Raw genomic sequence first — 25676 nt, 5'->3', positions numbered from 1 at the left:
CCACATAACCTCCCGATAAGGGAGATTAATGAGACCACTGGAGAACAGAAAGCCAATGAGTGTACATGCTGCAAAAGAGGAGGGTCATTTTAAAAAGGAGACATGCCTGATGGTCAGCAAGACCTTGACCCATTCTAATGCAGATGACACTAACAGAGCTAAAATGCCACTCACACATTCCCCAAGAATGTCCTCCAAGGAAACTCAGCTGACTCTTACCAATAGATAGAAACAAGATCAGTTTGACCAGCTTGGTCTTAAACACCTAGCAAAAACAGTTAAACAAAAGCACAGCCATTCCTGGACATTTAAAAAGAAACAAGAGTTATTTTAATGTAACTTAAAATGTACACTAGTGTTAGCATCCCCCAAAATAAGTAAGACTGGAGACAACAGAAGAAAAATTCTTAGGTTAGGCAAAAATGCCTGATAACTACCAATAAATGCCAGAAGTTTCTATTCAGTTTAAGGCCTACAGATCTTCCTAACTTCCTACATAGGTAGGTGTAATCAATGTTTATTAATATAATTATCTAGCCCTAAGTAGCAAAAGGATCTTTACTGAACACAGAGGTCATGCCAAAAAGGTATTTTTACAAAAACCAGATGACATTAACTAATTTAACTAAATATTGTGTCTATATTCCTGATAATTCTGACAATGTTAAAGATTTATGTTCCCTAAAAAAGTGCCTTATTAGGCTTTGTTAGGCCTTGTTATTGGGACATTTTCCTCAGGTCTCCTGCCTCCTGGCAAACAATTATTAATTTCTGTAATTTTCATGATATTCATGGACAGGTTCCAGATGCTACAACTGCTATTTTGTATTAATCTTACTTCAGCACTCATGTCTTTTTGTTTCTCTCATACAAGTGCCCACCCCAGGTGAATTTACATCCTGTTCTTCCTGAGCCAGATTTTTACCATGGACTCCTTGACCCACTCAGTTTCTAAAAAGGGACTCAAAACTGCTTGCCCACTGCACATCACCCCCTTTCAGCTGTAAGTAGCAAGAACGGTCATCACCCTTTTCCCTTACGGCAGTTGGAGGTCCCTAATATTAGAGGAAAAATTATGGTCAATGTAGATGTTCGCCAACATGTCTAGCTCAGGAAGATGTACCTGGGAAACTGCTCCCAAGATCACCCTGGGTGATCTCCCAGAAAGAGACACTTGCTTCCACAACCCAACTTATAAGTGGGAAAAAACTCCCTGTTCACCAAAAATTGTGCTTCCCGGGGCCCACTTTGAACTCCTTGACTAAATTTCCAAACTGTCAATAACTCTGAACTATGTAACCTACTATTTTGATGGAATAAAGGGAAAAGAACACCTGGACTTATTAAAAGGCCAGGCCCCACTGATTTATCAACATAGACGGGCTGCCTCCATTTTAGTTCCCCTCCTAACTGGTTTGGAAATAGCTGGATCTACTGCTTTAGGAACTGCAGGTCTTATCACAAACTCTAAAAATTTTAAGTCCCTCAGCCATCAAATAAATATAGATTTAGGAAAACTAGAAAAGTCAATCTCCAAACTAGAGGTTTCACTAGACTCTCTGACAGAAATAGTCTTACAAAACAGATGAGGTCTAGATGGTCTCTTTCTGAAACAAGGAGGACTTTGTATGGCCCCAGGAGAAACTTGTTTCTATGCAAACCATTCTGGGATAATAAAGGACAGTTTGGCGCTTGTGAGAAACAGGTTAAAGGAAAGAGATGAAGCACCAGAAACTTCAGGCAATTGGTTCCAAAACCTATTCTCATGGTCCCCTTGGTTGACTACCATCAGTTCAGCTGTAGTTGGGCCCCTAGTCCCTTCTCCTGATTGGTATTACTGTAGGACCCTGCCTCTTAAAAACCCTCCTAAACCGTATACACAAAAAAATGTAGATGAGGTCAGACTTATGGTCTTGCGAGCCCAGTATAGTCCCTTAGACACAGAAGGATTAAAAAAACAAAAACAAAAACAAAAAAAACTGAGGCCTAATGATGTGCAAGATTGACATCAAACCTACTAAAACCAGTGGGGAATGTGATAGTAGGAGCAAATGTGACTCCATTTTGTTTTATGACTTCATCCTGTAAAACAACCATGCCAAGTAGAAGAGTCATGACTGGAGCAAGATGTTCTTTTCCTTTTGCTATAGAAACCTTTAAGAACACGGAACTACCTAAGGGGGTATTATTTCTGTAACTAGGGTAACGGGGCTCTGTTTCTGTAACTGGGGTGACTGGGCTGTGATTGGTTAGGCTTCCCTCCACTTGACTGCACTCTCCCGCTTCTGTAACCTGGCTTGTTTGCATTGGCTAGACCCCCTGAACATCCCTTTTGTGGTTTTCAGGCTTATAAGGAGTGCCCTTGCAATTGTTAGGGGCTGATCAGGGGAACAGCTTTATGTTCTGGTCAGCTGCCACCGGTGTGCTTCAATAAAGGCTTGATTCGATTATATGTGAGTGGTCTGGAAGTCAGTTTATGAAACCCTGGGACAAAGCTTTAACTATAACATATGTATTTTTACAATAAATCTTAAGATATTCTAAACTCTATTAGGTAGGCTGTGAAAATTTATGTATCTGCCCTTTTCTTCAACAGCAAAATAAAAATTTTATTGTAGTTTTAGGAATCAGATTTGACTACTTTGGGACTAAAAGTGCAATATCAATCATGGAATTATTGAAAAAAAATAACAATTTTCAGAAAAATCCTTGGGCACAGTTTCAATATAAAAGCACCAAACATTTACCCTTTTAAGTAAAATAACTATGGCTGACTTAACTTAAAAAGTGACATTACATTTAAGTTTAACATTAGCCATCATCTGAGCTATCTGTGCCTAAACATAGTATTCTGATGTATTGAAACAGTTTTTCAGGAAGAACAAACCACAGACACTTAAGCGGTAAACTAAAAGCCAAAGCAAACTAAAAGCAAAAGCTTTAGATTTTTATATCACATGTAAAATGGTCTGAAGTGTTACCATTATGCTTACATTGTGATTAGAAAACTATTTACAATGTGTAGCTCTCCTTAGTAACATATTCTGTAGAATAACTGCTTCATTATATAACATTTTCTTGGGGAAAATCAGAGTCTTTCTTAACTCACTGTTTTTCCTTGGTACTAGTTCTGGCCTCTCTTTTAAAATAGACAAATGTTTCAACCAGTCAAGTTGCTGCCACCTGCTTATTAAACTTTAATAAGCTAAGCTTTTTAAGTCACATAAAAATTTCATCAAGCAGTTCACAATGTTAGGGAAAACGGAAGGAAGAAAAAAGGTCAGAACATCACTTTCCACTGAAGCACTGTCTGGAGAGGGATGCTTTGAAAGGAGCCACAAAACAAATGCTAGGGAAACAAGCCCTGTTTATGGCCAGTGCCAGATGGTGACTGCATTTACTCCTTCATCTCACATAGGCCTCTTACTGGGTGCTAATTAAAGCACTATCTTCAAACAGCAGGCTCCCGGGACAACTATGAGTTTTTTCCAAAGGTCTCTGGAAGTGCTACATTCAGCTAATTATTACTATAGCTTTCTGTCAAGCAGCTCTTCCTCATTTTATTTTCAGTATTTCATATGGCAATGTATTTTTTTTAAAAAAATCTTTAATCTGTTTTTTATTTTAAAGTCATATGGCATTTATAATAAGGAAAGAGGAGGTATGCTATCCAGGAACCTTGAGACTTGAGGAAAACGCAGGGTTCTGAGCTCCTTGGGCTTCCTTACTGCTTCCCATATATTTCAGACAACATGCTACAGAAGCCTCCAATCTGGAACTTCCCACAAAAAACAGACAAAGCCAAGAAAAGCCTAATTCCTCCTAGTCAAAGTGCCAGGAAGAAGGTGATCTAATATCAGAAAATTTTTCTGGGCAATACCTATTCTACTCTAGCCTGATGCTTAGGGGAAAATCACACTATTTCTCTTACCCTAGTTCCACCAGCACCCAGTGGGAAAGTAGTCTCCCAGCTCCTTAGGGAGTACACTGATTTGAAATTTATACACACGCCAACAGTAGAACACAGATTTTTTTTTATAAGAAATTATTCTTTTAAATTATTTATTTATTTTTATGTGGTACTGAGGATCTAACCCAGGGCCTCACACATGCTAGTGCTCTACCACTAAGCCACAACCCCAGTCCCAGAACACACATTTTTTAATTAAATTTTTATGCATTTTGATATATCATAGATGGGATATAATTTCATTTTTCTGTGTGTACATGTTGTAGAATCATATTGGTCATGCAGTCACATACATACATACAGTAATAATGTCTGTTTCATTCCACTTCTTTCCTATTCCCACGTCTCCTCCCCTCCCTTCACTAATCTAAGTAACGCTATTCTTCTCTAATGCCTTCCCCTTACTGTGACTTAGCATCTGCATGTTAGAGAAAACATTCGGCCTTTGGTTTTGTGGCTTATTTCACTTGGCATGATATTATCCAATTCCATCCATTTACTGGCAAATGCCATAATTTCTCTGTTCTTTAAAGGGGAATAATATCCATTGAGTATATATACCACATTTTCTTTATCCATTCATTTATTGAAGGACACCTGGTTCCATTTGACCCAGCTATCCCACTCCTTGGTTTATACCCCAAAGGACTTAAAATCAGCATACTACAGTAGTGCAGCCACATCAATGTTTATAGCAGCTCAATTCACATTTTTTTTAAGCACCCATGAAACATTCATCAAGGTAGACCATATCCTAGATCACAAAACAAATCTTAAGAAACAGAAAAAGAATAGGAATCAAAGTATTTCGCTGATCATAATGGAGTCACTAAGATAATGTGACAATAACACCAAGATAATAAAGAATATTAAACTTTTTTTTTTTTTTTTTTGGTATTGGGGATTGAACCCAGGGGCACTTAACCACTGAGTCACATTCCTATCCCTTTCTTTTATTTTATTTAGAAACAGGGTCTTGCTAAATTCCTTAGGGTTTTGCTAAATTGCTGAGGCTGCCTCAGTCTCCAAGCCACAGGGATTACAGGCGTGCTGCTGTGCCTGGGTAAACACATTTCTTAATAACATATGAGTCAAAGAGGAAGTCTCAAAAGAAAAAAAAAAACATAGAACTGAATGAAAACATAACATGTTAAATTAATTAACAATTCAAAATGTGTGGGACACAGATAAAGAAGTGCTGAGAAAAATCTATAGCTCTAAATCCATATATCAGAGGTTTTTCTTTTGTGGTACTGGGGATTAGAACCCAGGGCCTTGTGCATGCAGGGCAAGCACTCTATAAACTGAGCTATATCCCTAGCCCCTAAGTGCATATATTAGAAAAAAGAGAAAAGGTTTCCAATAAATAAACTACAAGCTTAAATTTAAAAAGGAAAACTATAAAACTTTTAGGGAAGATAAAAAGAAAATCTTTGGAATATTTAGGGTTAGGCAGGGTTTTTCTTTTTATATTTGACACAAAACACGATTCATAAAAGGAAAAATTCATATATTAAGCTTCATCATAATTAAAAACTTTTGCTCTTTAAAAGACCCAATAAAGAGGTTGAAAAGACAAACTAGAATGTAAGAAAGTATTTGCAAACCACACATCTGAAACTGACCAGTAAAAAACAATCCAGGCAGAAAATGGGCAAGAGACATAAATGGACATTTCACTAAAGAGGATGGCAAATAAGCACATGAAAAGATAATCAACATCAGTAGTCACTGGAAAATGCAAATTAAAGCCAAAATTATTAAAATAGAATAAACTACTGATACTCCCAAGTTGGAAGGACATCAAGGGAATTATGCTGAATGAAGAAATCTAAACTCTAGAGGTGAAGCACAATATATCTCTATATACATAGCATTCTTGAGACGACAAAGCTGTAGACATGGGGAACAGATTAGTGGTGGTGAGGGGTTAGGGAAGAAGGTACTATGACTGTAACAGTAGCACGAGGAATCCTTGCGATGAAACTGTTGTGTATCTTGACTGTGATGGTCACATAAATATAAGATTTCACAGAACTAAAAACACACATACTCTCACATAAAGAGTCCAGTGAATGCAGTAAAATCAGTAGATTACATCCACATCAATTTCTGATGTGGAATACTAACTATAATTATAGTTGTAATACTAACTATAATCAAGCAATATATTATCACTAGAGGAAAACAGATCTCTGCATTATTTCTTACAAATGCAAGTAACTCTTCAATTATCTCAAAATAAAGTTTAAAAAATGCAAAAGGCCAGTATTTCTCAGAAAGTATACATAATCTAAATCTAATCATGAAGGAATGTCAGACAAACTCAAACACAAAATCTGACCCTCTTGGCAAATGTCAATGTCATGAAACAATAAGAGACATGACAATGAAATGCAATGTAATCTGTAAATCTGATCCAATCAAGCTGGGGTTTTCTTTGCTATCAAAATGGAATTATTGAGCAGTTTTACACAACTTGAAAACTATTTAAACAACTATCTGGTCTGTAGATTAGACAGTGCACTGCATCAATGTTAATTTCCTGATTTTGAATAATCATACTATGGTTAAATAAGAGAATGTTCTTGTTTTTACAAAACACACAATGAAGTATTAAAGGTAGGGTGCACCATATCTAAAACTTACTCTCAAATGGTTTATATATTTTTAAACATAGAAAAGAAAATATAGCAAATGTTAACAGCCGGATAATATTCATGAAGGGAATACTTTTGCATTATTCTTGCAACTTTTTGTAAATTATAAAACTTATTAAAATAAAAAATTCAAAAGTAGACAAGATACTTCATAGAGCCTGGCATGTTCATGTTCAATAAACTGTAATTTTCAGAAATTTCAAAGGCTGGGGATGTGGTTCAGTGGTAGAACTTCACTAGCTTGCATGAGGCCCTGGGTTCAATTCCCAGTATACTGCAAAAACAAAAACAAATTTTATAACTATTTTCAGATGAAGAAACAAGTTGAGAAGCTAAATAAATTGTCCAGGAAGAAAATAGGTAAACTGATAATAAGGTAGGAATTTGAACTCACACCTTTTCCATGCCAAAGTCTATTCTTCTTTTACTAGAATAAGGAGAGATGAAAATTCCAACTCCTCCATGGGAATCCTTATGCACCGATAGAACAAGATCGCACTATGCAAAACTTGGCTTCTCTCTAAGCAAGTCACTTCTTAGTTCCTAAAGGAAAAGTCTAGGACAGGGACAACCCAGATCCAACTCTTAGGATATTACACAAACTAACAAACTCAGAATCATCATCTATCTACACCCTTCATCCGGGGAACTGCCTCTACGTAGAGTCTTTATTCATTAAACCAAAATTCATTGAGCCCTTAGGATGTGTAAATTGACAAAATTCTAAAATGACCATTCAGAGAGAAATTCTAAAATGACCATTTCTTCTACTGTTCTTCCCCACCTCACCCTCATCCCATGTCTGAGTTTAGATATGACAGGAAATTTATTTTTAATTGATTTTTTCCTCCTGAATAGATAATACATAGTTCAAAATTTATGTGGGAAAAAGATTAAAATAGAAAAAGATATAGAATGAAACCTCCTCAATCCTCCCAGCTCCCCTCTCTTGTGACAACTAAAGTTACCATTTTAAAAATACAACTTTGACCTGTGTAACTCTACATCATGTACAATCAGAAGAATGAGAAGTTATACTCCATTTATGTATAATGTGTCAAAATGCATTCTACTGTCATGTATAACTAATAACAAATAAATAAATTTTTAAAAATACAACTTTGTGATATTTCTCCAAATTAATAGAATTATTTATATCATATCATGACATTATCTGGCTAACCAGAATATCATCAGTGATAACTATAAATAAAACAATTTCCTCTTTTAGGTATTTAAAATATTAGTGTAAGTATGTTTTCAATGTATTACAATGACTATAGCTTTTTTTTTTTAATATTTATTTCCTAGCTTTTTTTTTTTTTTTTTTAGGTGGACACAATATCTTTATTTTACATATATGTGGTGCTGAGGATCGAACCCAGTGCCCCACACATGCTAGGCGAGCACTCTACCACTGAGCCATAGTCCCAGCCCCTAAAGTTACAGCTTTAATCAAAAAAAATGTTGCAAGATGTGTGATCACAATAGCACCTATGGATTATATTTATTGTTGGAGAGTTCTGGTAGCTCACCTGGTTCCTGTCACGTGCATTTGTGTACCTGATCTTCTGAATGAAGTAGAATATGAGCCATGCTGAAGAAATAATCATCAAAACGATAAAGGATATTGACACGAAGACTAGAGAACCACGGCTGAAGTTCTTTGGCGGCATCCGAGTTCCAACAGCTATTGTCATTTGTACAGAGATGTTTTTCTCCAGATAACTCAAAATATCCTTACCCCTCAATTCTGTTATCATGACAGCAATAATATCTCCAGTGCCTGTAATGCAAAATAAATATATATACTCAAGGGACATTTAGAATTTTTAGAAAAATAAAATATGTTCCTTAGAAAAACCACAATTTTTGCTAATGGGAAGAATTTATAGATTCAGCTTTTCAACTGAAATGAAGTTGCAGTTGGGTATGTAGTTTCCAAGTGGGACCATGTTGTATAATACCTAAAACTTAAGACATGAGGCGTTAAACAACTGCAGTGTTAAGAACAGTATTAACTTGTCTTAAAGACAACTACATTTTAAAAAGATTATTAAGCCAGCCAAATGTGACAACAGATAATATCACAGCAAAATATGTAGTCATGGAAATGTGATAAGATCATGGTGGGTTTATATTATAAAACTTTTTCTATCTTAAGTGGTCTTCAGAAAGTCCTAATATCTTAAGAAATGAAGAAAAATATTGTTACATATAGTACAAGTAGGTATTTCTTGCATTCCTGAAGCACCTATTATGTGTAAACTGTACAAGAGACAGAAAGAAGCATAAGGCATGGAGCTTTATAACGTCACCGAGACTTACAACATATGCCTAGTAACAGAACTACAACAACAAATTGTCATACCTTTTATTAGTAACACTTCAAACAAACCTTGGTCCTATATGTAGACCTGGCCCAAATAAGGCTCCTTTCAAGTTTACTCCAAAGTCCTTTTGGAACTCAAGCCCTTCTTGAGAAAGATTCAAGCTTTAACATTCAGACTAGTTTGGCATAAAAAATCTCCAACTTCTAATAGCTGTTTAGAGGTCTGTCACAGCCACAAATAATGCAACTATAAACGTGGTCTTAAGTTGCCCTTCTAAGCCCTTTCTAAGCCCTTCTAGTCCTTTCCCTCTTAATTTCCAGAAGCTGGTATACATTCAAGGCAAGTAACTACCTCTCCTGTGGATAGCATAAAATCTCTCTCTCTTTCCTTCTACACAATGGAAATAGCTTCCTAATTTTAGGAAACAAAGAAGCTTGTCTACCACTGATATGTCAGCAACCAACCTTTTATAAAGCTACTTATGGGTACATGCAATCTGACTTCTTCAAAGAACTCTTAAGAGAGAGAGAAGTATAGGAGAAGGGGAATAAACATTTTATTTGAGGAAAGAGAAAAATATAATTATCTATTAGAATATGAATAAGGCTTGCGTATGTAAATGTGAACCACCAAACAAAACAAACTACCCCTAACACTTGACTTTCAAAAGCTTCTTTGATGAGTGTTAAAAACATTTGGCTTTATATGTTTCATATTTAGCTAAAAGAACTATCCTTGTATTACATGTAGTCAAAAGACTACATGTGACAGAAAAAAAAATCAATAAAAGAAATTTTATAAAAAATGTAATCCAATGGAATGTATATTTATATATTACCTTATTCAAAATTGTTCCAGCCACTTTATCAGAACAGCAGTTTATCAGAACACTGATTAAAAATCCATAACAAAAAGAAAATGCAAAATTAAAGCAAGCAATAAAATTAACATCTAATTACCTTTCTGAAATGAGTTCTGGTTAGTAATAAATTAGAGAAAATCATAAAATAATGCTAAGCCAGCTTAAATTTCCACCTAGAAATCTTAGGTTTGTGCTTTTAAATGTTGTTCAACAGGCAATGATCTGTGGTATAAGATACCAGGTATGGCTATAAAGTAACTGAGACGGATCCCACAAACAACATATGACAATCAGTCTCATTGCTTTATAATCACACCAGGTACAAACAGTTTTAGAAATCAGTTCTGAGGCTCCCTCTTGAAGACTCAAGCTGAAAAAGGAAGAGGGAAAGCTGCACAAGTAGCTGAGGGAACCAATCCAGGTAATTTCTTTCAAACAACACTAAATAAATGTATCAACTAATTTCAACAGGAAAGCTGTTTGGGAAAAGAAATGTTTAATTATTTCAACCATCCATTCAATGATATTTATTGAGCACATACTATTATAGAGGCTCCTTTCACTTCTTTATTTTTTAAATTTTCCTTTCTCTTCTTAAATAGACAAAAAAATTCCCCCTCCTTTTCTTTCTTGTGGTACTGAAGATTGAATGCAGGGGTGCTCTACCCCTGAGCTATACTACACCCCAGCCCTTTTAAATTAAAATTTTAATTTTCTTTCAAGTTCTTTTTTTTTAATAGAGAATTTTTTAATATTTATTTTTTAGTTTTTGGCGGACACAACATCTTTGTATGTGGTGCTGAGGATCGAACCCGGGCTGCACGCATGCCAGGCGAGCGCGCTACCGCTTGAGCCACATCCCCAGCCCCTCAAGTTCTGACATACATTTTTTTAAAATTAGAGCTTTATTGTTATACATGTTAGTTGGGTTCATCCCAACAAACTCATACATTTAATTTTTATTTATTTATTTAAAAATTTTTTTTAGTTGTAGATGGACATGATACCTTTATTTTATCTATCTATCTATTTATTTATATGTTATGCTGAGGATTGAACCCAGTGCCTCACACATGCCAGACAAGTGTCACAACCCCAGCCCCATTTAATTTTTATTTTAAGACCGGTTCTCACTAAGTTGCTGAGGCTGACCTTGAACTGTGATCCTCCTGCCTCAGCTGCCTCTTAAGTAGCCAGGATTGTAAGTGTGTGCCATGTGCCCTGCAAAAATTACCTGTTCTTGATGACATGAAAACTGCATCTGCTCTCAGGAGAGCAAAGAAGAATCATAAGGGACTAGAAACAGAATAAAACACAGGCATAGTTTCATCACCTCAGCACACAGGAGACTGGGAAGAATGATGGCAAAGTAGTCTAAGTCACTAAGATCCAACAAAATGAAAAATAACTGCAACAGATCATCAGAATACTAGTGAAAGACAGTTCTTTTTTTTAAGAGAGAGAGGAGGGAGAAAGAGAGAATTTTTTTTTAATATTTATTTTTCAGTTTTCAGTGGACATAACATCTTTATTTTATTTTTAGGTGGTGCTAAGGATCGAACCACTGAGCCACATCCCCAGCCCAGGGGATGTGGACTGAGTTCTTAATTGTGTTAGGTTTTAAAGCCCTTATAATCTGATGAGTTATACAGGGGACTACTCCTAGAAGAAAGGCCCTGTGTTTCCCCATACCTTAAGCCCGATTTAAGGATATGTCATTTTGAAATAAAGATTTGGAGAGCCTGGCTAGTTTCAAGAAGAACATTAATGCCAGAGAAAAGTTAACCTTCAGGATAAAAATGGGTTAGATCAAGCAGTGAGTGATTAGTTAAGGGTCAGCTAGAGTGTAGTGATATAAACATTTAAGTAGAGATGTATTAAGTCCTTGGTAAACACTGCTAATAAATCATGGATATAGCTTCAGCATCCCATGCATTTCAACATGTCTGACAGCAGCTATTCATTAATCAGAGATGATTAATGAAATTAAAAACCTATTTGTGGGGATGGGGATGTGGCTCAAGCGGTAACGTGCTCACCTGGCATGCGCATAGCACTGGGTTCGATCCTCAGCACCACATAAAAATAAAATAAAAATGTTGTGTCCACCAAAAACTGAAAAATAAATATTAAAATATTATCTCTTTCTCTCTCTCACTTCTCTCTCTTAAAAAAAATAACAACACAAAAAACCTATTTGTGAGCTGAGCGTGGTGGTGCAAGCTTATAATCCCAGCAGTTTGGGAGGCTGAGGCAGGAGGATTCAAGAATTCAAAGCCAGCTTCAGCAACATCAAGGTGCTAAGCAACTCAGTGAGACCCTGTCTCTAAATAAAATATAAAAAAGGCCTGGGGATGTGGCTCAGTGGTTGAGTGCCCCTGAGTTCAATCCCCAGTACCCCCCTAAAACAAAAGCAAACAAAAACACAACCTATTTGTGATTCCTACTTTTAACTATTTTCTTGAAAAGCTTGCTCCATTGTTATTTTTTAATGGAAATCTATGCTCACTGCTTGAGTGTTATGGTTTGGATCTGGAATAGCCCTAAAAGCTCAGGTGTTGAAACCCCAATGAAGCAAGGTTCTGAGGTGGAGCTTAAGATAAGGACTGAATCATGAGGGCTCTGACCTCATCAGTGGAATTCAAATTAACCCTGATAGCTGGATGGACTACTGGGAGGTAGAAAGAAAGTAGGTAACTGGGGGTGTGCCTTAAAAGGGTTTATCTTCTCCTTGGCCCCATCTTCTCTCTGCTTCCCATCTGCCATGAGATAAGCAGCTTCTCCACCACATTCTTCCATCATGATGTTCTTCTTTACCTCAAGCCCAGAGAAATGGAGCCAGATGACCATGAGCTAAATCCTTTAAAATCTAAATCAAAATAAACCTTTTCTTCTCTAAGTTGTTCTTGTCAGATATTTTGGTCACAACAACAAAAAGCTGACTAACACACCGAATCTGGTTACTTTAATAAATAGTCCTATTCTGTTTTTTAATATTTTTTAGTTGTTGATGGACCTTTATTTTATTTATTTGTTTGTGGTGCTGAGAATCGAACCCAGTGCCTCACGCGTGCTAGGCAAGCGCTCTACCACTGAGCCACAACCCCAGCCCCAATACTCCTTTTCTTTTTTATTTAAAATAATTCTCAAACCCACAGAACAGTTTTAATACTATGTGAATATTCATGTGCTTTTTATTTAGATTTGTCAACTGGTAATATTTCATCCTTTCTATATATATTTAATTTTTGCTGAACCAATGAAGAGTAAGTTGCAAACAATAAAACATTGAATTCCTAAGTACTTCAACAGTATCTCCTAAGAACAAGTGTATTCTAAATGCTCAGAATTCATTTATTTATACTTGAGATATTTAACTCTAATAACACTGTTCTTTAATATTTAGTTCATACTGAAGTATCTCTACATTGCTCTTAGTAATTACTTCCACAATTGTTTCATTTAGTTTTATATCCAGGTACCAATCAGGAACTGTGGGCACTGTCCTTAGTTGTCACATTTTATTAAGTCTCCTTTGATCTAAAATAATTCTGCAGGTCATTTTGGTCCACCGTTCATGACACTGATGTTTCTGAAGAGTTCAAGCCAGAGACTTTGAAAATGTTCCTTAAGCTGGGTTTACCTGATTGTTTTCTGATGATTATATCTCCAAATTAAACACCTGGTAAGACAGCTATAAAGTAATTCTATGTCCTTCCTTCTCAGGACAGTATATCAGGAAGCACATGGCAGGTTTTATTTTTATTGCTGATGGCAAATTTTATAATTTAGTTAATCTTGTAACATCCAGATTACATTTTGTAAAATGATTCTATAATCAGAGCATTCACAACATTTTCTACTTATCTTTTTTCCTATTAAAAACAGAACGGTTGGGAAGGCAATTTTTCTATAAAACAGAGCCTTACAATTCCCAGCAAAACCTATATTTCAATGAGGAAAACAGACCAGTGGAAAAATGGACTCCTATAGTCTTGGCTACAGAATTAATTTTGAAGGGCCCAAAACAGGAGCCTCAGAATTAGCCTCCTTTTGGGTTCATGAATCAGAAGATCTAGGTTCAAATCTCAGTCTGATATTCAACGTTACTGAATTTCAGTTTTTTTCTTTCAAAGAAGAAAAAAAACTTAAAAGACAGATGCTCAGTAAATGCTACAGCTTGGTGAGCTATCCAACTTGTGTTGTTATTATTCACAGAAAGCAAAGGAAGACATTGTGGGAAGGAAACCAAAAGCCCCTACCACAGCATTTGGGACTCTGTTCTTTCTCTTTAATTTCCCCTTCAAGCTCAGGAAGCACTCAGGTACTTGCTGACCAATGTTCCTGTTACCAAGAGGATTCTGGCTTTAGCTCAGAAAGTCAATCTACTTACTTGCAAAGTGCCAGAAATCCCTACCCTCCTTCTTACCTCTTCTGGGAGTAAATCTCAGGGCAAGCCCAGTGTAGCTACATAGCTGATTTGAAAGGAAGACCCAAGAAGAGAAAAAGTGAACTGACACAGGGCTTGCAAAATGGAGAGAGGTGGTTTTAACTTTTTCACTATAAGCGTATGTTTTCTATGAAAGTAACAACCCTCTATAAAATCTATTTAACAATTTTTATGCCTTAACAGATGAATTTGTTTCATAAGCTCAAATCACCTGCCGAAGTTTTAAGGACTCTCAAAACTCAGAGAGACACATAATTTCAGGAAACTAGCCTTCAGAAAAAGTTCAGGGGGATGCTGCATTCCTACATTAAATGTCTACAAAGATATTTTATAACAGTAATTACTAGCAATGGTATTAGAGTTATTCCTATACAACTCAATGACCTATTTACTTGTCAAACAGAACATCATATGCATTAGGTGAAAATTTAAAATTGCTATAAAGTTTTTTTAAAAACTTGCTGAAAGGGCATGACAGAGTATCATAGAACACTATGCTGTTTGTTTCTCAATGAGTCTAGTCGGCTCATTCAGGGTCTAACACCTTCCCTTCACGCTCACTTTCATTGACTTAATTAAGTCATTCTCAACTGTTTATCTATAATAGTTTTATTTTTTCAAGATGGGCACAGTGTTGCATGCCTGTAATCCCAGTTACTCCGGAGACTGAGGCAGGAAGATTGCAAGTTCAAAGCCAGACTTGGTAACTTCGCAAGACCGTCTTGAAATAAAAATAAAAAGGAGAGGGGATACAGCTCACTGACAGAATGGTTGCCTAGCAAGCACAAGGCCCTGGGTTTGATTCCCAATATCACACACATATATACATGAAAAGTGTTTCCTCATTTCTTCAAGCCCAGTTCTCATTTTTTCTTTTCACTGATTCCTTAATGAACTCAAATAAAAAAATATGCTACATTTTATTTTTATAAATTGAGTAGAGCAGTAATTCCAACAGATGTAGTTGACAGGCTATATCAATTATAAATTCCCTGCTGAAATTTGTCAGTAGTTTTGCTAAAACATGTATCTGTTCCTCCTGTCAGTCAAATAAATTTAAACTCCTTAACCTGATATTTAACATATTCGGGGAGCCAAATGGTCCTCAAGGTAATCGGTAAGTCATGTTTTGATGGACATCTTTTGATTCAAAGAAACTGCTAGTCAGTGTCTGAAATAGTGGCTCCTGCAATTTAAGCAGAAAGGAAGAGTGAAATCAGGAGGAAAAAAATTGGAAAAAGATGGAGAAAGAGTTCAAGAAACTGGAAGCTTCAACACCACCAAATGACAGGAGGAGGGGGGAAAATGGGCAGAGGCAATGACCAGAACAGGACACTGGAGTTCAAGACTTGAGATATGACAATTCCAGGGAGATGATGAGGTCCAGAGGAGCAGCTATAAGACAGGTTCTGGTCAAAAGAGAGTCACAGAGTCTCTAAGTTAAAAGAGTTTGGACATGTTATCAATCTTCAACATAATATAAGAAAGGCAGGGAATGTAGCTCAATGTTAGAGTGCTTGGTAAGTATAAGGTCCTGAGTTCAATCTCCCAGCTCTGCCAAAAAAGAAAAAGACAAACATAATGTAAGACCTGCCCCCACTAAATTAACACTTTTTAGATAGTTGGTTCTATCACTTTTAAAACAATGAGGGTCTTTTTTAAAACTAAAATCTTTGTGAAATGGAGTATTTATTTAGTCTCAAAGTACCTCCCCACAGAATTTTTATTAATTAAAGGGGAAAAGAGTAGTTTCATGGTACAAATGCCTGGAGGACATTCATGGCTTTAGGTCCCGTCCTGGGAAAAAACAGCACTGAAAAACTGTATGTCAACTAAGGATGATGCAAAATATGACCGATTATAAGGGGCATCATTACTTTATGTATCATAATGAAAAAAAGTCCTAAAAAAGTGTCAATGAATATAAGAAACCATTCCAACCTCAAGTTGTATAATGCGGACAATGAAAATGTCCACATTACATTACATGTACATTAACAGTCCTTCAAATAATCAAAGACATCTTCCCTTGGATCCTACTTCAAGCTTTTTTCCCATACTAACTATTCCCAGAGCTTCATCATTAGTTGGAAAAATACACACACACACACACACACACACCACACACACACACACACACACACTGAGGATTGAACCTAGAGGCATGCTATCATTAAGTTATCTCCAGCTCTTTTTATTTTTTATTTTGAGACAGTGTCTCTTTAACTTGCCCAGGCTGGCTTCAAACTTGCAATCCTGCCTCCACCTTCTGAGTCACTAAAAATATAGGCATGTACCACTGCACCTGAAAGAAAAGTTAGAAATATTAACCTAGAATTTAGAACTTTGAGAATAAATTGCTGTTCATCCCTGATATACCTCTTCATCCCTGATATTTAGTATGTATTCTCCTATAAACAACAACAAAAAAAAAATTCATAAACAGAATACAACTTCCCAAGTCAGGAAATGATTAGTAATGGATACGTTACATTACATTACCTAATTTCAGAATCTACTCAAGCTTTCCCAATTTTCCCATTAATGTCCTTTGTAGCAGTCAAGATCATAATCACCCAGCTGCACTTGACCATTCTTTTTAGTCTCTGTCAGTCTGGTATAGTGACTCTCTCCTTGATGTTCACAACCCGAACACTTTTAAAGATCACAGTCTAGTTATTGTGTAGAAGTCATTTCCCCACAGATGGATTCAGGTCATGCACCTCTGGCAGTAACATCACAGAGTGATGCTGTGCTCTTTGCAGTTTATACTACCACGTGGTGCCCAGTTTTGATCTGTGCTATTACTGATGAAGTTCACTTTGATCATTTGGTCAAAGTGATGTACTCTAGGCATCTGTACCATGAAGCTTCTCATTCCCACTTTGTAGTTAATAAAAAGATCTGTGGGGAGGTACTTTGCGACTAGGTAATTACTCCATTTTTTCATTAAACTTTCAATTCACTTTTTTACCTTTTAGATAAATATAGATTTATGGTTTCTATTTTATTCAATAGGTTAAAATAGTTACTATCATATATATTCACTTTTATACCAGAATTCCAAATGATACTTGATAAGAAACTTATCAAGTTTAAGAGTTTTTTCATCTTATTCTTTTCTGGACATTAATTTTTGAAGTATTTTTACTAAAATAAAATGCTAGAAATGAATATAATTCTTCTGATTATAAAGAACAGCATAAGAACAACATGTCCAATTATGTCCACAGGGATATAGCCCAAGATTCCTGTATTTTTTTTTTTTTTAAACGTGGTCATGGCACACATTAGCCAACAATGAGCTCACAAGATTAGGGATCCCAGGGATTTTTCACTCAAACTCTTATTTATACCAAATCTCCAAGAATCCTTGTTACTTTGGTAAAATTCTTCCATTTTTATATTCTATTTTCTTCCATTTTTCCTCCCCATGGTACTGGAGATTGAACCCAGCAGCTTACATATATTACTGAGCTGCATCTTAACTCTTTTTATTTTAAATTTTGAGATAGGGTCTCCTCAAGTTGACCAGGCTAGTCTGAAACTTGGAATCCTGTTAAAGACTGTAAACAAGTCTGGATGGCGCCTGGCAAAATGCCAGAGGGAGTGGTTTGTGAAGTAACGCCAGCGAGCCATTAAGTGTGGAGATTCCTTATTGGTTGACTGCTGTATCTAGTTTATGCTAATTAAGATAAGCTGTGTGGAATGTATAAATATCGCTCCGGTCCTACAATAAAGGGCTCCCTCTCCTGCTGTATCAATCTACACAAGTTGTTCATCACCCCCCGGTTATTTTGCTGCAGCCGGACCGCGGCAGAATCCTCCTGCCTCAGTCTCCCAAGTAGCTGGAATTATAGGCATGTACTACTATGCCTGGCTTCTTATAAGATGATGATGATGATGATAATGATGATGATTTTGGGGTATTGAGAGTTGAACTCAGAGCCTCATGCATGCTAGGCAAGTGCTCTACACCAAGTTACATCCTCAGCCTTTCTTATAATTTTTTGATAAAAAGAATTTTTAATGGGGTGGGAAAGAATGGTCAAGTACAAAGTTAAACATTCTGACCAGGGTAGAGATAAGTTGGGAGGAAAGTAGCCCACACATTAGCTTTCACACCCAGCACACCAGAATTCTAAAAAAGACCTTCAAATTTGTTATGTTTCAGAGTCCACAAGCCCAAGGACTCAGGGAACAGAACATTAAATTAATAGACTATTAAGTTAACAGACATAGGATGGTGGGAGCCAGGTTTCTCACTTTTGAAGTGGGAGTTTTGAGATAAGGAGGAAAGCTAGAACAATCCATGTAGTAATTGATTAGAGTTAGTGACATAAGTATTAACTCATTCTCGGCTTAACACAGATACAGATGCTTAAATATAGAAATATTTATGGATACATTTATTTCTATAAATATGTAGGACAATTTATAGGTAGTTAGTATAAACACATGCATTTCTTTGCTCTGTCAGGTCCAGAAGCAACAGATAACCTCAGTGGTAACAAGCACACCTAATGCCCAGATTGTGTTTTCTTGTTTTAATCTCTTTTTTAGTAATACATGACATTGGCATTCATTTTGATATAACGATACAAGCATGAAATATAATTTTCTATAATCCAGTCCCTGTAACTTCCCCTTTCCTTCTCTTCCTCCCTACTCTGTCCCCTTCCTTCTAGTCCACTGATCTGTTTTTTATTTACAGATTTATTTTTTTTAATTAAAATTTTTTTTTTTTAGTTGTTGATAGTCCTTTATTTATTTTATGTGGTGCTGAGAATAGAACCCAGTGCCTCACACATGCCAGGCAAGTGCGCTACCGCTGAGCCCCAGCCCCAGCCCTTGTTTTTTTTTAAATGGTGAGAGTCACTGTGGTATATTCATATATGTACATAAGCAGGTTAGGTCAGATTCATTCCACGGTTCTCCCCTTATTCTATCCCTCCTCCTTCCCCCTCAATGCCCTTCCTGTACTCCACTGATCAGACCATGGTTTTTAATGCCATCTTTCAATACATGGCAAACAGGGTTCCTTGGAGAAATGACTGATTCTAGAACTGGGACATGGATACAAATAGAATGGGTCTGGTGTATCTTATAGTACAAAAAAATTCTCAAAAGACAAATAAAAAAATACCTACAATAATGGGGGCAAGTCAAAGAACACAGGAGTAAATGGAAAGACTTTCCAGTGGCCAACATTTTAAAATTGAGTAATAAAGTCATTCTTTATTACATATAACCCAAACTATAAAAACATGAGTCCATACTGATATAAATACATGATTGAATAAATTAATAAATGGAGAAGAGACAAATCACCATGAAGAAGAATTCCAAACACTTATACAGATATTTTGCCATATGCAAATAGTGCATAAGTGTGGGCTATGCACAGTGACTTACAAAAAGTACTGTACAGAAGGCAAAACCAAGAGTTTCATAGAGAAACCTGACAAATACAAATACTACCTCAGCCAGGTGATAAAGGTCAAAATAAACAGTTGATAATCACATCAATAGCACATAAATTGATATGATGCTAAAGAGATTTTATCTCTGTGTCCTTCCTCCCAATACCCAGATCCCAAGTCTAACTTGAGAAAAGTATCAACATAATCCAAATGAGGGACATTTTACAAAATACCTGACTGGTGGTCCTCAAAACTATTAAGGTCAGCAAAAATAAGGAAAGTCTAGGAAACTATCACAACTCAAAGAGATTAAGGAGACACAATGATCAAATGTAATGTGGTATCCTGAATGGGATTTGAGAAGAGAAGGACATTAGCTAAAAATGAAGGAAATCTGAATAAAATAAGGTACTTCAGTTTATAACTATGAAATTATTATTAAGCTAATACTGATTCATTAACTATAACATTAATGTATAATGTTAATAACAGGAAAAATCTGAGTGCAGATTTTTTGGAAATTTTTTACACTACCTTTGCAATGTTTCCATAAATGTGAATCTGTTATAATAAGGTTTATTTTTTAAAAAATAATTATACAAAATTGCAAGTTTGCTAAGCATGTAATCCCTGGCTACCTGGAAGACTGAGGCTGGAGAATCACAAGTTTGAGGCCAGATCTAGAAACTTAGTAAGACCCAATCTCAAAATAAAAAATAAAAAGGGCTGGGGGTTTAGCTCAGTCGTAGAGTACTGCTGCCTAGCATATGTGAGGCCCTGGGTTCAATCCCCAGGGTTGAGGGGAATGAAAGTCCAAAGTCTTCATCATGTGGACCTCAATCAATTTAAAAATATATTCCATCCCATAATCTATGAAATCCATTTATAAACTGGTACTCTAAACCTATACAAATCTTTCATATTATTTAACTTCCTTCCTTTTCTGCTGCCAGTAGGGAGTGTGTAAGCACAAGACAAACAAAAAAGTAAATCAAATGTGAGCTCCAACAAGCCAGGATGAGTAGTGGATAAGTAATGTCAAATATCTGCCAGATGAAGGGGTTTGTCCAGTTCTACTTAGGATGCAGATAAACCAAGAAAAAATTATAAGTTTATGGAAAAGTTTTTAAATAAAATCACAGCATTTTTTAGAAGCTATTTTTATTTTGGGGGTGGGGGAGAGAGTAATGGGATTGAAACCAGGGGTGTTTTACCACTGAGGTTCATTCCCAGCCCCTCAATCCCTTTTTTTGAGACAGAATCTCTGTAAATTGTGTTAGCCTCCCAAGTCGCTAGGATTACAGGTAAGCATCACTTGCCTGGTTTATGAATTAAAAAAAATTTTTTGTTTAGTTGTCAATGAACTTTTATTTAATTAATTTGTTTATATGTGGTGCTGAGGATTGAACCCAGTGCCCCACATATGCTAGGCAAGAGCTCTACCACTGAGCCACAACCCCAACCCTGGTTTATGAATTTTTAAAAACCATAGATTACATGGAAGATAACTAGAAAAATACTTGCAAACCCATGCAAAAATATTCAAACAATTTAAACATTTTTCCTGCCATAGCAGTACAATCAAAGTGCAGGCTCTATCTTCTTTAAGGTAATTAAATCTGTATTAAATTAGAAGCTAAAAATCTTTAAATGGTAAAATAATACCATGACTATATTATTTATTTTCTTGATGAACTTTCAGAAAAAAGATAATAGATTTACATTAAATGGCCAAAATTATTGATATTTAAAAGTATTCTGCAATGTGTATGATCTTTTTACTAATTTTCATAGAGTATGTTTTTATATTCAAAGTGAATTTCCCTATATTTTATAAAGTACGATATTTTCCTATTCATTTTTAGATAGCAAGTATAGAGCTAAATACATTTTCTAAGAAAATATCATAGAAAAAGGTGAAGAGACATTCAACTGATTCTGTTCCGCCAGTCAAAGGAAAAAGATATTTCTGATTGATAAAAAGATTAAAAGAAATGGTACAATTTGGTTAAGAATGCCCATATACTCTGAAGGACATACAAATAAATCTATGCAGAGTTTTAGATTAGACAACTATCTGACATAATTTAAGATTTAGTAACAATAAAGTCTACATAGATTTTTAAAAACCAGGAAAACAGATCCTTAATTTTCAGACAAATGTACATTTTTTAAAACTATCCCCCTTAATATTACCACATATCTGCTACAAGATAAAGAACTCATTCTGCTAACTAGAGGTAACAAGTAAAACCACATATTGAGCAGTTTTTCCTGTCAATGATATCATAGACACTGCATTGGGAAAGATGTCCTTCAGTCACCAGATGAAGGGCATTCCTTTGCACAAACACTATCAAACTCTTAAAACATTATTGATAAGGAAAGAAAAACAAAATAATTATACTTTAAAATGTGGAATTTTAAGATTAGTCATAAAATATATACTTAAATGGAAAGCAAGCTTAATAACAAAACTACGTATCTTAATGGAATCAAAACAACACATTTAATTTGTTTAAGGCATTTTGCTAACCACTGCAGAGAAGAGAAAGTTAAGATATAAATCTCAACTTAGACTTGGAGTTCTTTCCCTACTGCCAAACATGCAAATGATAAAATAAGAGGAAAAGGACAATGCTGTCAGAGAGGTACAAAAATGGTCTTTGAAGATTACAGGGGCCTTGGACTTTGAATTCATTAAGGTCAATCAAATAAGTTTATTTGTTACTCCTACCAGTTCATATTTAAAGGCACAGCACAGAGAGGTGGTAATCCAATGTTTTTTTTTTTTAAAAACGAAAATGAAGGGTAGACAGAACTGACATGTGAGCAAAGAGGGCTCATCATGGATTTCCAAGTCAGTCCCTTAAGGTTCTGAGTTCTAGGTTCAGGGAAGGGTGGAAGATCCTGGAATTAAAAGCTTTACTGATGTCAATACTATAAGCAATTCTTATGCAAGGTTCTTTGAACATCATGTAGACAGGTGCTACTCTATAGGGTAAAAACCCTTCTGGTGGGAGAGAGCTTAGAACCATGTTAATGAGCCAGAAAGCAAGGAATTGTTGGGGTGTGTGTGTAATATATATATTTCCCCCGCCCCCGGGAGTACAATCAGAAACAGAAGAGTAGAAAGCTGGTGTATAGAGAGGTTAGAAGAGGATCATAATTTTGGAGCCCTAACATCAACGAATACCTGGGTGGGAGTCAGAAAAGGCTTCAGATGACAAGTATGCTAAGTCTGTGCTATTTGACCTGTACTTCTCACACCATTCTCAGAGATTAACAGGTTTTCAAGTAGTACAGCTGGATGGACTGAAATGGGACCTTTCCATAACCACTCTCTCTCAAATCTTGATCATGAACTTCATTTAAAATGGTATCAGACAGGACTCATCTCCTGGGGCTTTCACATTTCCACTCTTCTTCACAGCACTTCACCTATGAGGAACTGTGCTTAGTGGGATTTATTTTGCCACCGTAACTCTACCCAGGGCTTCGTGCTAGGTTTTCTAAGCACCCAATTATTAGATGGTAGAGAAGAAGACAGAACCACCTCAATGGAGCTGCTTAGCTGCCTAATTGCTGCAGGTATGAGGTTTCACATCTGTAGAGGCCAGAGTACCAAGTTAGTATACCTCACTGTACTGAGTTAGTACCAACCAGAGTACCAAGTTAGTATACCTCACAGGCCAGAGTACCAAGTTAGTACCAACCTCACTGACCCAGAGAGCTATATCTCTTTTCTTTAAAAATTTTCACTATATTATTAAATAATAGTCCTTGCCTTTAGGCATACTTCTACTTTGAAGATAAGGCTTTAAATTTAATTTGCTATTACCTTGTACATGCCTCTCTGTTCAGCCATACTGCCCCTCCCCTGCCGCCCTGCACTTAAAATCACTTTTGCTTTGTCCCCCCCCCCCCCCCCCCGCCACACTCAGATACTTTACTTATTAGGATCCTTCCACTTAGAATACTTTGCTCTAACAACTGATCTTCCTATTCAAATGTCAATTCCTCAAGGCAACAGATGTCTTTTCTTCAGAAGACTTCTCACAATCATAATTTCTTCTTGTGTTTATTTTCTATGTTTTATTCTTTCTGGTCAAATCCTAAATTATCCTAATTATTTAGGGCCCAGGCCAATGCCTCCTCTATGAAGTCTTCTGATAAGTCCCTCCCAGACTTAATAGTCAGGGCCCGTTCGTGGTATTCCATTAAATATCTCCAATCATTCCACGCACATCTGTCTCCCTGATGGAGTGAAGTGTTCCTTGAGGACACTCATTTGCATATATGTTTGATATATAGCAAATATGACTTAATAGCCATTGGTTAACTATTTTTTTGTACTAAGTACATTTAAAATAGAGATAATATAGGAAAAAATATCAGAACAATGAATTAAAAAAAAGTGTATTTAGAAATAAAAAAGTACCAGTCTCAAAATTAAAGAAATATGCACACTAATTTCTTAATTTTATAAGAGGTACTGGTAGTCAGGCACAAGAATAATAAATAAGGACTGTATAATTTTAAAAATTTGTCATCTCAATAAATTTCATGGGGCTGGGGTTGTGGCTCAGTGGTAGAGCGCTCGCCTCGCATGTGCACGACCCTGGTTCGATCCTCAGCACCACATAAAAATAAATAAGTGAAATAAAAGTATTGTGTCAAACTACAACTAAAAAATAAATTTAAAAAAATAATAATAAATAAATTTCATAACCATTCTCATAGGTAAATAAGGCAAATAGATGCTCTGTTTTACAAATGAGGACACTAGTTTAAAGACTTATTTACCCAAATTCATATGGCTAGTAATCAAATGGGTATAGGACTCAAATCCCAATCTTAGGATTGTAAATGCCAAATTCTTTTCACTGTTTCAGAGGTGATATATTATCTGGCAGAAACAATTTCATCCCTATAAAAAATAATCGTGATTGTCATGACAATATAAATTTTTGATAAACTCTTAAAAATGACTTTGAAAGATGAACCACAACAGGAGGCTGGGGGGCTGGAATTGTAGCTCACTGACAGAGTGTTTGCCTAGCATGTGTAGGCACTCTGTTCAATCCTCAGCACCACATAAAAATAAATAATTAAAATAAGGGTATTGTATTCATCTATAACTCAAAATATTTTTAAAAACACAAACAGAAGCCTGGGACAGCTACTGAAATAGAGATCTATAAATTAGAGAAAATATTCCAGTGATGTTCAACAGAGATCAAGAATTTATCCTGTTTTTCTTGGAAAACAGGAGATAATAAGCTAGGATTACAGGCATGCACCACTGAGTCCAGCTAAGAGCTCTTTGTATATTGTGAATATTGGTCCTATGTAAAAGCTATGCCCATGCTGGGTGCAACGGTACACATCTATAATCCCAGCTGAGCCAGAACATTACAAGTTTGAGACTAACCTCTGCAATTCAGGGAGACCTTGTCTCAAAAAATAAAAGGGCTGGGGATAGCTCTGTGGTAAAGCACTACAAGATTTAAACAAAACAAAACAGATTTTATATTATGACAGAATTGAATCTGGAGGTGCTTTACCATTGAGCTACATCACTAGTCCTTTTTGAGACAGGGTTTCACCAAGTTCCTTTAGGCCTTGCTAAGTTGCTAAGGCTGACCTTAAACTTGTGACCCTCCTCCCTCAGTCTCCCAATGCAGCCATTTTTTAATGCTCTTATGTACACCTACATTCTGTTACAGGTTCCAAGAATATTATTCTCATATTCTACCCCTGAATTTGTTGTTGTTATATACTAATCTGTTATAAGAGTTACATGGCTGGGCTGGGGCTCAGCGATAGGGCACTTGCCTGGCATTTGTGAAGTACTAGGTTCGATTCTCAGCACCGCTTATAAATAAATAAAATAAAGGTCTATCAACAACTTAAAAAAAAGTTACATGGCAAAGTAAGTTTTGGAAAAATTAAGTTAATAAAATAAACCTGATTCT

General features: G+C 36.0%; 1 protein-coding gene across 1 annotated transcript in view; it reads right to left on the bottom strand.

Annotated features, from left to right (window-relative positions):
- Rnf130 (ring finger protein 130) overlaps positions 1-25676 on the bottom strand; it is a 96938-nt gene that overhangs the window by 33815 nt on the left and 37447 nt on the right. Inside the window, exon 3 of the mRNA XM_076856547.2 lies at positions 8166-8416. Coding sequence (XP_076712662.1) covers positions 8166-8416 — 251 coding nt within the window. The remainder of the gene's footprint in view (positions 1-8165; positions 8417-25676) is intronic.

This window comes from Callospermophilus lateralis, chromosome 5 (assembly GCF_048772815.1).
Source record: "Callospermophilus lateralis isolate mCalLat2 chromosome 5, mCalLat2.hap1, whole genome shotgun sequence".
NCBI lineage: Eukaryota > Metazoa > Chordata > Mammalia > Rodentia > Sciuridae > Callospermophilus > Callospermophilus lateralis.
This window is presented reverse-complemented; position numbering and strand designations above follow the sequence as displayed.